This window comes from Myotis brandtii, unplaced genomic scaffold, assembly GCF_000412655.1.
Source record: "Myotis brandtii unplaced genomic scaffold, ASM41265v1 scaffold1204, whole genome shotgun sequence".
Taxonomy (NCBI): domain Eukaryota; kingdom Metazoa; phylum Chordata; class Mammalia; order Chiroptera; family Vespertilionidae; genus Myotis; species Myotis brandtii.
This window is the reverse complement of record NW_005354186.1, coordinates 242,155-256,428: the sequence shown is the minus strand read 5'-3', so window position 1 is coordinate 256,428 and position 14,274 is coordinate 242,155. Positions and strand designations below refer to the sequence as shown.

Genomic DNA, 14,274 nt, shown 5'->3' with positions numbered 1-14,274 from the left:
AAAAGAAGAAAAAAAATTGGTTTCTTAGTTAAAAGGCGAAAAAAGAAAAAAAAATTTGCAGTAGTGAAGGTCTTTCGGTTCTTCTCTTCAGCCTGGCCTCTGGGTGGCAGTGTTTTGGGGTTGGCCTCTGAGGCTATACGGCTTCTCTACTTAAAACTGGTTTGGGGAGGTCAACTGCCCAGAGCTGGTTTTTTAATCGTTACCCTGCTCTGCGTTGTTGGTGGGACTGCCCAAAATGTACAAGTTCTGAACACACACCCTGGGCGACGTGCTGTGCTCTTGGGCTGGGCCCTGTAACCCCACCTACTGAGCTGCAGGGGGAGGGAGCACTGCTTTCTGTGGGCTCCAGAGATGGCCTCATCAGCCTGGCCCTAAAAGAGTGAGTGTGCGTCCCCCCCCAGACCCTTCACTCCTCCCAAAGCCTGGGACCCTCTGGCCAGAGCGGCCCGTTCCTCTGCCTTTCTTGAATGCGCTTGCTGGCTCCCTATGACCCCCTCCTTGAAGTTCACACCTTCCTGCATTAAGACCCTCTAAGCCAGCGGTTCTCAACCTGTGGGTCGCGACCCCTTTGGGGGTCGAACGACCCTTTCACAGGGGTCGCCTAAGACCATCGGAAAACATGTATAATTACATATTGTTTTTGTGATTAATCACTGCTTTAATTCTGTTCAATTTGTAACAATGAAAATACATCCTGCATATCAGATATTTACATGACGATTCATAACAGTAGCAACATTACAGTTATGAAGTAGCAACGAAAATAATTTTATGGTTGGGGGTCACCACAACATGAGGAACTGTATTAAAGGGTCGCGGCATTAGGAAGGTTGAGAACCACTGCTCTAAGCCATTGTTGGCTGGGCTTTCCTAAGTACAGGACCCGCTGCCCCACCTCCTCCAGTAGAGTTCATGGGCAGCATGCCTTTTTGGCTTAGAGACCCAAGGTTCCCAGCACCACCCTTGACCCGACCTGGCGAGGAAAGAGCTGGCTATGCTGCTCTGATGCTCCAAACTGCCCTGCATTTTGGACGATGGGATTTGCTTTAGAGAGTTGTTCTGTTTTTTTTCCCTTTTCAATGTGGCTGCTCACAGCACGTCACCATCGCCCAAACCCTAGCCCAGCCGTGGGCAAACTACGGCCCACGGTTCGGAAATGAATAAAACTAAAAAAAAAAAAAAAAAAGATCGTACCCTTTTATGTAATGGTGTTTACTTTGAATTTATATTAGTTCACACAAACACTCCATCCATGCTTTTGTTCCGGCCCTCCGGTCCAGTTTAAGAACCCATTGTGGCCCTCGAGTCAAAAAGTTTGCCCACCCCTGGCCTAGCCCCATCTCCTCCCCCCGTGTTACTTCTGTGTCAGAGGCTTACAGACTTACAGAGTCCATTATGTGCCAGCCGCTCTTGGAGGGCGCGCTGTTATGTCCATCTTACAGAGAAGAAAACCGAGGCTCAGAGAAGGGCAGGCCAGCTCTGGCGGCCAGGAGTCTGAGATCATGATGTTGATATGTTTGGTGTGTCCCGAGGCCTCTTTGCTTGGCTTGCCTTCTCCCTGTGTCCTCACATGGTCTCCCGTATGTGTGAGCACATGCCTGGTGTCTCTTTGTGTCCAAATTTCCTCTTCTTATAAGGACACCAGTTAGATTGGATCCTAAGGTACTGGGCGTTAAGGCTTCAGCATGGGAATTTGAGGTTAGGGGACACAATTCGGCCCACGACAGTAATTCAGAGCCAGTCTTCGGACTAGGTCTGTTGATTCTAACCCGCATTTTGCTGTGAGCTAAGAAACCAGACACCACACATGCTCTGACCAGGAAGGACACGGCTTTTGTACCAGTTGGCACTGCTCTGGGGCTTTCTCGGCATCCTTCCTGGTCCTGTGCTCGGGTCCAGACAACCGAAGCCTAGAAGCCATGTCTATGCACATAAAGGCCCACAGAGCACCCAAGTCAGAAAGACTTGTTGGGTCACCTCAGTTTCCCCAACCTCACAAAAGGTTAAAGGCATTGGTTAAAGGTTAAAGGTTAAAGGTTAAAGGACTGGTTAAAGGCATTCTACTCTTACAAGGCTATTGTGAGAGTTAAATGCGAACCTGGCTGTAGAGAGCGTAGCACGGTGCCTGGCACACAGACGGTGCTCCTGGTGCAAAGCGAAGGTCGCTAATTAGCTTAGCTTTTGCCACACCAGCTGAGCCCTTGGCCTGACCTTGTATAGAGTGGAGTAAGTCGATGGGACCACACCCCTCCACTTTCACTCTTTCAGATCCTTTGTCCCGCCACCTGGCCATGCTAGTAGAGGACACTGGGCAAGAGGGTGGCTGGAGGGGAGGGGAGGAATGGTGGAAACAGAAATTTCCCCCCTCACGTCACCCCACTCCGGCCCAGCCTTCCACAGTTACTTTGAGATCTTCAATGGCCCTGGCGTGGTGGACGCACGCAGCCTGCAGAACGTCCTGCTCCTTGTGGGCATCTCCCTGACGCCGGCCCAGGTGGAGGATGCCCTGATGAGTGCTGACATTGATGGTGAGTGACGGGGGCTTCCTTCCAAGTCCCAGGCAGGGCCAGTCCCACGGGCCCTGGGAGACCTGTGCAGTCCAGTTAGTGGCACAGGACTCTGGTGTGAAAGGCCCTGCCCCTGGTTTAATGCACTGCTGTCACAGTCTAGAATTTTATTTAAATTTTTATTTATTGATTTGAGAGAGAGAGAGAAACATCAATTTGTTGTTCCACTTAAGTATGCACTTATTGGTGGATTCTTGTATGTGCCCTGACCAGGGATGGAACCTACAGCCTTGGTGTATTGGGGACAATGCTCTAACCAACTGAGCTACCCCGCCAGGGCCAGTCTAGAAATTCTTAATAATGACAATGCTCTAACCAACTGAGCTACCCAGCCAGGGCCAGTCTAGAAATTCTTAATAATATTTTCTGCCTTTTCATTTTGCACTGGACCTGAAAGGTAATACTCCCTGAGCGCCTACCTGCTCAGTGCCAGGTTCTGGTGACTGAGATGACCAAGACCTACCTCCTCACCCCAAGATGTACGGTGACCTCTGAGATCCCTTCCTTTTGGGCCCTTGTGTGTGCTTCATCGGATATTCCCCTGTGATTTGTTCACTCATTTTACCAACTGGATGATCTTGGATGAGTCAATGAAGTTCACCAAGCCTCAGTTTCCCCATCTGTACAATGGAGCTGATGGTGATACCCATCTGTGCTGGAAAGATTTAATGAGATAATCCAGGCAAAGCATTGAGCAGACACCTGGTACAGAGACTGTGTCCAGAAGGCATTAGCTGCTAGTGTTACACATGGTTTGATTGGCTAGACGCAGGACGTGGGGAGCAGTGGGCTGTGGAGGGCCTGGGCTTCTGACCACAGCTTCCTCCATCACTGCACAAATGCAAATCTTCACGCTCAAGCCAGGAATTGACCCCAGCTCGGCCCCTATGTGACCCTTGGCAACAGGCTTCTTTTCTCTGTGCATCAGGCCTCATCTGTGACATGGGAATAGGTATTGAGCACCCCCAGAGGGGGCCTTTAAGGCGTGGAGATTATTCATTCATTCGTCAGGTAGTTCAGAGAACAGTTGCTAAGACCTACGTGTCTTAAGCCCAGAAGACACAGTGCTGAACACAACAGGCCCAGTTCCTGCCTCCCAGAAAGAACCTCCATTACATTCCAGATCTTCCGAGTGTGTGGTTGAAGTATGGGGGTTTTTAGGAGAGTGTTTGAGGGGATCTGACCTGGGTAGACCTGACTTCTCTGAGGATAGGATGGTCAAGGGAAAGTATTAAGTAAAGGAGCTGGAGGGGGTGGAGAAAATTCTAGGACGAGGAAGCAGCCTGGGAAGGATGTGGCCCCTGGTGGGAGAGCAGGTTAGTGCTGGAGGGTCTGGGCACTAGGGGAGGTTGGAGACAGGTCTAGCGGGGCCCTGAAGGCCAAAGTGGGAATATGTGTGCATATGTATTCTCATGCAGTGACTATCAAATGGTAATAATAATAGTTGCTGATGCCCTAGCTGGTTTGACTCAGTGGATAGAGCACTGGCCTACGGACTGAAGGGTCCAGGGTTCGCTTCCGGTCAAGGGCACATGCCTGGGTTGTGGGTTTGATCCCCGGTGGGGGAGGGGGGTGCAAGAGGTAGCCGATCAATGATTCTCTTTCATCATTGATGTTTCTCTTTCTCCCTTCCTCTCTGAAATCAATAAAAAATATATATTTTTAAAAATAACCAATGATTTAAAAAATAAGTTGCTGACATTTAGTGAGCATGTATTATATGCATGGCCTGTTCTAAGCCCTTTGCCTCATTTTATCTCCCATGAGATAGGTATTATAGTTATCCTCACCTCTAGTTGGGAAAACTAAGGCTTAGTGATGCTAAGAGACTTTGCCAAGATCACATGAATAGTCAGTGGTGGACCTGGGATATGAACTCGGATTACTGCCTCTAGGATTCAAGTTCTGGGAGCTTGTAACTCAGGAGATTGTAATTTTTGCCTTCTACTCTCCTGGGTGCACCATGCTTTTTGCATTGACTATACATTACCTTAAAAAAATGTTTTTATTCATTTCAGAGAGAGGAAGGGAGAGGGAGAGAGATAGATACATCAATGATGAGAGAGAATTACATTGATTAGTTGGTTGCCTCCTGCACACCCCCTATTGGGAATCAAGCCTGCAACCCAGGCATGTGCCCTGACTGGGAATCAAACTGTGACCTCCTGGTTCATGGATTAACGCTCAACCACTGAGCCACACCAGCTGGTCACCTATACGTTACTTTTATAATCAGACTCAATGAGTAAATACTAATAATCATGCCCGGGTTGCCATGCCTGGAGCCGCTCGGAAGGCCCGTGCCCACCCTGTCTTCTTCCGGCCTCCACAGGAGATGGTCATGTGGGCTTCAAAGATTTCTTGGCCGTAATGACAGACACCAAGCGCTTCTTCTGCTCCGTGGGTGAGCAGGGATGAACCAGGGAACAGGTGGGTGGGGTGGGGTGCACCCGGGGTGAGCAAATGGTAATGGCAGCCACCATCCCATGTCCCCAGAACAGAATGCCCTGACGGCTCCCCCGAACCCCCACACTCTGCTCTTTGAGATCCTGTCCCTGCTGGTGGAGATGCTGGCCTTACCTGAGGCAGCCTTAGAAGAGATCACCAAGTGAGTAGGGCTGGCTGTGGGGAGGGGGAGGGCTGGGGACACAGAAATAGCACCTAGTGTTTTGGCACCTGTTCATTTATTTTTTTTTTAATGAAAAATAACTGTTTTCCAAAACAACAAAACAGGTCCGTAAGAAGAATGACATTTTTTTACAATATTGCAAATCTCTTAACATCGGGCATAAGAGAGCTGGATTCTCGTATCTACTTCTGCATTCAATCTGTTGCAATATGTTGTTTTACTTGAAGTATATGAACAAATCTGGCCTCACATACATATGTAATTGGAGAGGAATATTTTAATAGCCTTTTCATTTAATAGCCACAAACGATGTGGATATTTTTCTTTGAGATTACACCAAATTTGACAAATGGTAGTGTCTTAAAGGTTGCTTGCAATATGAAATCTGAAATCAGAACAATGAAGTTTTCGGACTCTTGTAAATAAAAATCTATTGGTCAGCCTTGTAGTTTGAATGGGTCTTTTCCCATGAATGCTTTTGTAATATGCACTAGTCATTTGGAAAATACTGTGTACCTTCCAAATGTTGACATATTTCATTCATTTTTGCTGTTACCTGGGTATGTGTCCTGACTGGGAATTGCACCAGTGACCTCTTGGTTCCTAGGTCAATGCTCAACTGCTGAGCCACACTGGCCGGGCCAAACCTCCAGCCATTTAAAAAAAAAAATCACAGGATGAAATGTACAGCATAGGGAAAATAGTCAATATTAGCATAATAACTTTGTATGGTGACAGATGGTTACTTGACTGATTGTGGTGATCACATCGTAAGGAATATAAATACTGAACCACTATGTTGTACACCTGAAACTAATTATTATATGTCAACTACACTTTTGATGTTGTTGTTAATCCTCACCTGAGGATATTTTTTCTACTGATTTTTAGAGAGAGTAGAAGGGAGAAAGGGAGAGAGAAACATTGATGTGAAAAAGAGATGCATCCATTGGTTGCTTCTTCCCACATGTGCCCTGACCGGGGCTGGGGATCAAATGTACAACTCGCGTAACGTTCCCTTGACCAGGAATTGAACCCGAGACCTTTTGGTGTGCTGGCAATGCTCTAACAGACATTGAGCTACACCAACCAGGGTGTACTATACTTTATTCTTCATCATCATCATCATCATCATCATCATCATCATCTTGCTATCAGATGTAGGCTGCAGTACATATAGACTTGGGTGAATTCCACTTTTCTCAAGGTCCCCAAAAGTGTCCTGAGATTTTTCAGCTTGCCAGGAAGTGACCTTTACTGACCTATAAGACCAGGAACTCTGAAATTCAGGTACCAGGAAGTATTTTAAGCTGTACTTTCTAAGCAGTGCCTCCATAAAGTCAACTTTAGTTCTTTAAAACTGCCTGGTCATATCTGATCTGTTTATCATTTTCAAATATGGCATTACCACCCTAGCCAGTTTGGCTCAGTGGATAAAGTGTTGGCCTGTGGATTGAAGGATCCTGGGTTTGATTCCCGACAAGGGCACATACGTACCTCAGTTGTAGGCTTGATCCCATCCCTGGCCCTGGTTAAGGCGTGTGTGAGAGGCAACCAATCAATGTCTCTCTCTCACATCGATGTTTCTCTCTGTCTCTCTCCCTTCTTTCCACTCTCTTGAAAAAAGTCAATGGAAAAATATCCTTGGGTGAGGATTAACAACAAAAAACATGACATTAGTGTCAAAACCTTGATAATAATATTTTTCATATGTTCTATAACAAGAAGAATAGATTCTTATTAAATTTATGTAACTATATTAATATGAAAATAAAAATACTTAGGAAAATAAAAATATTCCAAAGAGTTTTTAATTCTAGAGCAGCGGTTCTCAACCTGTGGGTCGCGACCCCTTTGGCGGTCGAACGACCCTTTCACAGGGGTCGCCTAAGACCATCCTGCATATCAGATATTTACATCAATGAGAAAACCAAGGTTATATCACATATTACAGAGCAGAATCAGGACAAGTCTTAGCACTGTTATGGATAGTGTTAGTCTAGCCGTGGTTGGCAAACCACGCCTCGCGAGCCACATGCAGCTCTTTGGCCCCTTCAGTGTGGCTCTTCCACAAAATACCACATGTGGGCGTGCACGTACAGTGCGATTGAAACTTCATGGCCCATGCGCAGAAGTCCGTATTTTGTGGAAGAGCAACACTCAAGGGGCCAAAGAGCCGCATGTGGCTCTCGAGCCGCAGTTTGCCAGCCACTGTTCTAGAGGGATCAGGCAAGGAGAAAAAGTTGTTTTCATTTTGTTTACAAAGGTATAATTTACCAAATTGTTATTAGTTATAGGCAGCTTAAATGAGAAAAAGGATTTCTTAAATCTGAAAAGCAAAAGGAACCAACAATGTTTCAAACAAAAAACGTCATAAAATTATAATCGTCCTCATCAGTCATTCTCATGTAACTGATTTCTATTCTGCTTATCTGGAGTTAGCAGTTTTATGAATCCATCACCTTTTTCATCAGAATTCTGAAGATTCTCACCCAGTTCAGTGGTATGATCTTAAACTTAGCAGAGACCTATAATCCAGAGTACTTACCAGAGTCCGGCATACATTTCCTTGAAGTATTTTTACCTTTAGTTAATTGTAAAGGCTTTCAGAGAAGAATCAATAAAACAATAACTGTGAATTAGGAAAGACTTAAAATGGCCAGGTTAAAGATCTGATGAGAATTGATTGTGTCTGTGATATACAGCATTTTAAGATAACTGTAATTATGACTGATAACATTATACCAAGGCATATCAGATTTCCAGAAATTTTTATACAATTTCTAGTACACTTATGTTGACATAAAAACACCCAAACCTAGAGAATTTTTATGAGTTTATTTGAGCCAAACTGATGACATATGCCGGGGAGCAAGATCTCAAATGCTCTGTAGAATGACAAATTTGCAGCTTCTTTTATGCATTTGAAATTAAGGAGGGGACAGATTACATGAAGGTGGGAGAAAGCCAAGGCATGGATTGGCTCTCTTGACGGTAGTTAAGTCTTAGAAGGAGGGATCTGATTGGATGGTTCACCCATTAGAGTACCCCATGCATATTTTGCAACTTTCTCTCTCTTTGGTATTCTGATACACTAAAGTTGGCCTCCATCTTTCTAAACTCCTTAGGTCTGTCTGTCTCCTTACCTAATTGTCTTCTGCTTGGGATATTACTTCCTGCCCTGCAGTCTAGGAAGTACCTCCAGAAAAAATTCTAGGGAGATCCTAAGGCTCACTTCATTGGCTTCTCTCCTCTCACAGATCATTCTTGTGCTGCCTGTTGTCCAGTATCAGACAACAGCATCATATATTTTGTTCATGTATCTATTTATGGCACTAGGACAAGTTCAGTACTAGTTGTTCCATCATGGCCAGGAACAGAATTCTGTTCATTTGTCTTCCCCCCAGCCCTCTCTTCTTCAAATTGGATTTCTATTGATCTGTCTTCAAGTTTACTAATTCCTTTTTTCCGTTATCTCCAATCTGCTCTTAAGCTCATTCAATGACTTTTTCATTTTAGTTATTATACTTTCTGTTCTTGAATTTCCATTTGTTTCATGTTTATAGTTTGTTTGTCTTTTCATTCATTAAGATCACACGTTCCTTCAATTATCTGAACATATTTTTAATAGCTCCTTTAATGCTGCTTTCTACTAAATCCAACATCTGGGCCATCTCAGGATTGTTATTTATGAGTTGTTTTTCTCCTTACTATGCGCCACATTTTCCTGTTTCTTTACAGTCTGGTGATTTCTTACTTCCTAGACATTTTGAATGATATGGTTTAAAAACTAGATTCTTGCCGAAACCGGTTTGGCTCAGTGGATGGAGCGTCGGCCTTCGGACTGAAAGGTCCCAGGTTCGATTCCGGTCAAGGGCATGTACCTGGGTTGCGGGCACATCCCCAGTAGGAGATGTGCAGGAGGCAGCTGATCGATGTTTCTCTCTCATCGATGTTTCTAACTCTCTATCTCTCTCCCTTCCTGTCTGTAAAAAATCAATAAAATATATTTAAAAATAAAAATAAAAACTAGATTCTGTTATCTTCCTTTAATAAGTGTTAATTTTTGTTCTTGTAGGCAGCTGATTATCATGAATTTGTGTAGGCTTGCTTTTTTTACTTTATTAGGGCATAATTGTGAAAAGTCCAGATTTCTCCTAAGCTTTTTAGCTTGGTAAGACTCAACTTCAAATGCTATTTCTCCTGGGATTTTAGTCTCAGGGAAGGTCTACAGTAGGCAAGGGTTGGCAAACTATGGGCTGCAGGACACATACAGCCTGATCTATTTTTATAAACTTTCATCAGAACACAGCCACAGCCATTCATTTACATATCATCTATGGATTCTTTGATGCTACAATGGCAGAGTGGAATAGTTATTTATTAACACTTCTGTGATGGTGGAATTATTTCTCCTAGTAGTTATATCAGGTTTTGCTTTACATTTCATGTCTAGAATTTTGTATTCCCTGATGAATTGAACATTTTATATAATTTAGTCTCTAGTAATGCATTTTGTCTTAAGGCCTAGTTTTTAAAATATTAGTATGGCGATACCAACTTCCTTTTGCTTAGTACTCAACTGATATATCATACCCCCCACTCCTTTAAGTCTTTCTTCCAAAGGCAAGCATTGGCTCCCTCCTTACTTTTAAGTAATATGCATATACTACAATATTTTGGTTAGATTTTTAGACTTTTATCTATTGACTTCCGATGATGGTAAGGATTTAGCTAATATAATTATCCCACCAGCTTCCCACTCCCCATTCCAATATAGCATCATTTTTTACTAAGTAAGTATTTGGGGTTTTTTATTAATATACTACAATTTCACTTCCTTTTTTTAAAATTTCCTAAAATGGGTTATTGCCTTGTTTTGTGTTTTTTTAATTCACTGATAATTTCTGCACCTTCCTAGTATTCCTTTTTCTTGGATGGAGGCATGTTCTAAATAATGCCATTCTTCTTGCTTAGGATTAATATCTTTTTAGGCCTGCTGTACAACTGCCCGCTTGGGAGCCTGTCATCCTAGGAACCCTTTCTTCCTTCCCTCTAATTAGGATTCAGTTTGCTGCATGTCTTACTCTTTTTTTTCCTAAAAGGGAGCATGTTTGCCCAGTAACATTTTGGGGTTATAAAGGCAATAGTACTTCAACAACAGGTATGTCGGCCCTCAAAATTTCTGTCGTTTAAGCTATAGAGATCCAATCTAAACTAATTGTCCTATGGCAGTTGTGGGATCTCCCTTTATCTTCCTTTACCTTTGCCTCTCTCCTGTGTTAGATCCCATTTTCTGCAAGTACATCTTCCTTTTCTTTCTTTGGTTCATGCCTTCATTTTGAAAGCATGTGTGTTCTTCAGTAGCTTCTTTTTTTTTTTTAAATATATTTGATTGATTTTTCACAGAGAGGAAGGTAGATAGAGAGTTAGAAACATCGATGAGAGAGAAACATCGATCAGCTGCCTCCTGCACATCCCCCACCGGGAATGTGCCCACAACCAAGGTACATGCCCTTGACCGGAATCGAACCTGGGACCTTTCAGTCCGCAGGCCGACGCTCTATCCACTGAGCCAAACCGGCTTCGGCTTCAGTAGCTTCTTGAGCAAGCATATGTGGGAGGTGAAATTTTTGAGATTTTGCCAATCTGCGAAAGTGTTTTTCTACCCTCAAACTTACTTAATAGGTTAGCTGGGTATAGAATTCCAGGTGTCTTAGTTAAGGAATAGACCCAATGTTCTATAGTTCAAACAAGATAGTTTATTCCTCTCTTATATTGACAGTCTGGAGGAAGCAGGCAGGAAGACAAGGTCCCCCCAAGCACCCAGTTTCTTCCCACCATTCCCTAGGTTGATCCTAAGCTAAGTTACCAGCAACACACCTGAATTCAAGCCCACAGGGAGGGGGAAAAGAAGAGTTGGGAAGTAGGCAATTTCCTTTGAAATTGTGACAGTTGTGCACACACTGCTCATGTCCTACTGGTCTCTGTGGGGTGCAGTTATTTTCTAGTCCGTCTTTTATTTGGTGCACTGCCTTTTTAGGTCCCGGTTTTACACAGAGATCTAGATCCAATATCCATGTGAGGGCTCTGGTATTCATTTTCTATTTTCCCTATGGGAAGCCCAATAAACCCCAAAATTCCAGGCCCCAGGGATAGGCAGAGGCCCTAGCAGAACCATCAGCTTAAGTCCTAAGAGTTTCCCAACACCACTGCCTACAAAGCCCCAGGTTGTCTGGCCTCACCATCTTGCTGCCCACATCTCCCCTTCCCCCTCACACACCAGTCTCTAGCCCCTCTTGCCTCCTTGCTATTCCTAGAGGTCACCAAGCTCTTTGCAACCTCCTGGCCTTTTCACATGCCACTCCCTCTAGATACCCATTTGGGTAGCTCCCCCCCTTATTCTGCTCAGATGCCACCACCTCCAAGACTTTTGCTGACCACTGTGAGCAAAATAGCTCCTCATCACAACCCACTACCTACCTTTGACTTTCCCTTAGAGCACCTGTAACTACTGACATGGTATTGTGTGTTTTTTTAACTTATGGTCTAACTCTTCCACTAGCTATGAGCCTAGGTAGTTGACTTAGAAAGTAATTCCAGTGAATGGGATGGGGAAGGGACATGAACAGCAAAGGAGGAGAAGCCAATATCAGGATGTGCTATTGAGGAGACTATGAATGGTGGCTCAGAACCAGTCAGGGGAGAGAAGCCTGTATACTTCAGCTGTTGGCTCCTTTGGTCAAATGCGGCCCCCTATAGGTGTTTAATTCCCCTGCACTTTGGTTTGCACATGGATCAGAGAAGCTCTGGGGCAGGAAGCAAGGGGCTCAAGCCTGAGGCAAGATCATGTCAGGTTGTGCTTGGGCACACCTGGTGGAAGCCCTGGTGGAAGTGGTTGCTGCGGCAATGGCTACAGTGAGAGGTGGGGCCGAAGGACTATGATCAGGGACCCTAAATAAATATACCCTGCACCATTCTTTCCCAAGTACTTAGATGAGTGGTCACTACATAGTAAACAATCCATTAATATTTACTGAATGAATGAATGGTGCTGCAGTCTAGTGGAGAAAAGGCGCAAGGAGTGATGTGTTAAAATAAAGTAGGCTATAGGTTACAATGGAATAAGCACAGGTTATTGGGGCCCACAGTGGGAGCCTAGCTAGTCGGCGGGAGGAGAGAGAACTTTCTGGAAGAGATTGCCCTTAAGCTGAAATCTGGAAGATGAGGAGTTAATTGCACAGCTGACTTATAAAACACTCGCACATCTAAGTACAAATATCAGTGACAGAAATCAAGGGTAACATTTACCAAGCTCTTCCCATGGACCACACACTTTGCTGAGTGCTTGATGGGCAGTCATTTAACCCTATAACATGTGGACTTTTTGATCCTTTTCACCCAGGGGACACCTGAAGCTCAGAGAAGTCAAGTGACTTGCAGTGACAGGGATAAGATAACCATCACCCCCCATTTTACGCAGGGGTGACTGTGACTGAGGCTTAAAGCAGAGAAATGACATGCCCATGGTCACAGGAAGTAAATGGCAGAGCTGGGACTAAAACCCAGGTCTTCCAACTCCTGGGCCTGTGTTCCTGCTCCAGAGCTGGCCAGACAGAACAGGCCCCCAGGAAGAGTGAGGGAAGAGGAGGGTGAATTAAACATGGCCAGGCTGAGCTGGGTGGGCACTGCCTCCCCAGCTATTACCAGAAGAAGCTCAAGGAAGGTACCTCTAAGGCCCGAGAGATGGAATCGGCCATAGGCCGGCTGCGGTCCCGGAAGAAGCTTCCCTGCAACCTGCAGCAGGCAGACGGCTTGGAAGTCCCAGAACGAAGGGTCCTCAGGATCCTGAACCGGCTGAAGCAGCAGAGCTACGGTGAGGGCCCTGGGCATGGTGGGGGCTCTGCTCTCCTGCACATCTCGCCTCGTTCCCTGGGCCCCTACGAAGTCAGAACCAGGCTGACAGACATGGTTTCCCCCTTTTGGGTTAACTGTGTCAGTCAACGGGCTGACAGTCATTACCCCATCTCCAGCCCGCTGACCAGGCCTTCTACATGGACTCTTCCCAGTGCCTCAGCCCTGACCACAGGTTGGTCCCAAGAGCCAGGTGATCAGCGCTCCCAGCTCATCGACTGAGCACCCACTGGAGTCACTCACTGCGCTAGGTCCTTGGCAGATGCGTTAGAACTTAATCCCCATAATCACATATTTACCCCATTTTACAGAAAACTGAAACTGGGTAAGTTTAAGGAACTTGTCCAAGGCCCCACAGCCCAACATGTCAGAAAGGGGAGTTTATACCCAGCTCTGACTCCAAAACCTGTGCTCTTTTTACTGGGCAAGGCGGCCTCCCCATAATGGTAGGTACCATTAGATTTCTACTGAGTGCCAAGTGATGGGCTAGGAGCTTTCCAGAGTCTGAAGTATGCCTACCAGACTTTGCCAGGACCCATCACAAAAGACATCTGCTTTTTTCAGCTGTTATTAGCCCTTATGCAGTGTTCAGCATTTAGCTGAACGCTTTGCACATACTATCCCTTTAATCCTCATCATCCACGGTGAGGTGGGTACCACTATCATCTCCAGCCTACATAGAGGCCTGGAGAGGTAATTTGCCCAAACTCAGCCAGCTCATAATGTAGCAAAGTCAGGATCTCACCTGGGTCCGCCTGCCTCCCAAGGCTGGGTGTATTCTGAAACATCTCCCTCTCCTGTCTCCTCCTCCCTCGCCAGCTGTCAACCTGCAGAGCCCCTACGCCCAGGTGCCCTGTATCCCACTCTGCCCGAGGCTGGACAAGAAGACGGTAGGCCGGAAGCAGGGCGGCCAATACATGTTGGACCAGTGCACCCCCACCAACCCGAGCACTGATTTTCATAGCCTCTACTTCCAGTCAGGATCTCAAGGAAGCAGGTGGGTGCCCAAAGGGCAAGGGCCCCAGCCCAGGCCCATCCACCTCCTTCCTTACTAGGCCCTTGGCCTAAGCCAAGAATCCATCCTTCTAAGAAGTGATGCCGGGGAGACTGTTGCTCCGGGGAGGAAAAAAGAGAAGGGGGCGGGGCGGGGGGGGGGGAGCTCAG

The 14,274-nt window shown here is 45.6% G+C and overlaps 1 protein-coding gene across 1 annotated transcript in view; it reads left to right on the top strand.

Annotated features, from left to right (window-relative positions):
• SPATA21 (spermatogenesis associated 21) overlaps nucleotides 1-14,274 on the top strand; it is a 32,668-nt gene that overhangs the window by 16,027 nt on the left and 2,367 nt on the right. Inside the window, exons 6-10 of the mRNA XM_005858724.2 lie at nucleotides 2,391-2,528; nucleotides 4,900-4,971; nucleotides 5,064-5,175; nucleotides 12,897-13,072; nucleotides 13,930-14,107. Of these exons, the coding sequence (XP_005858786.1) occupies nucleotides 2,391-2,528; nucleotides 4,900-4,971; nucleotides 5,064-5,175; nucleotides 12,897-13,072; nucleotides 13,930-14,107 (676 nt within the window). The remainder of the gene's footprint in view (nucleotides 1-2,390; nucleotides 2,529-4,899; nucleotides 4,972-5,063; nucleotides 5,176-12,896; nucleotides 13,073-13,929; nucleotides 14,108-14,274) is intronic.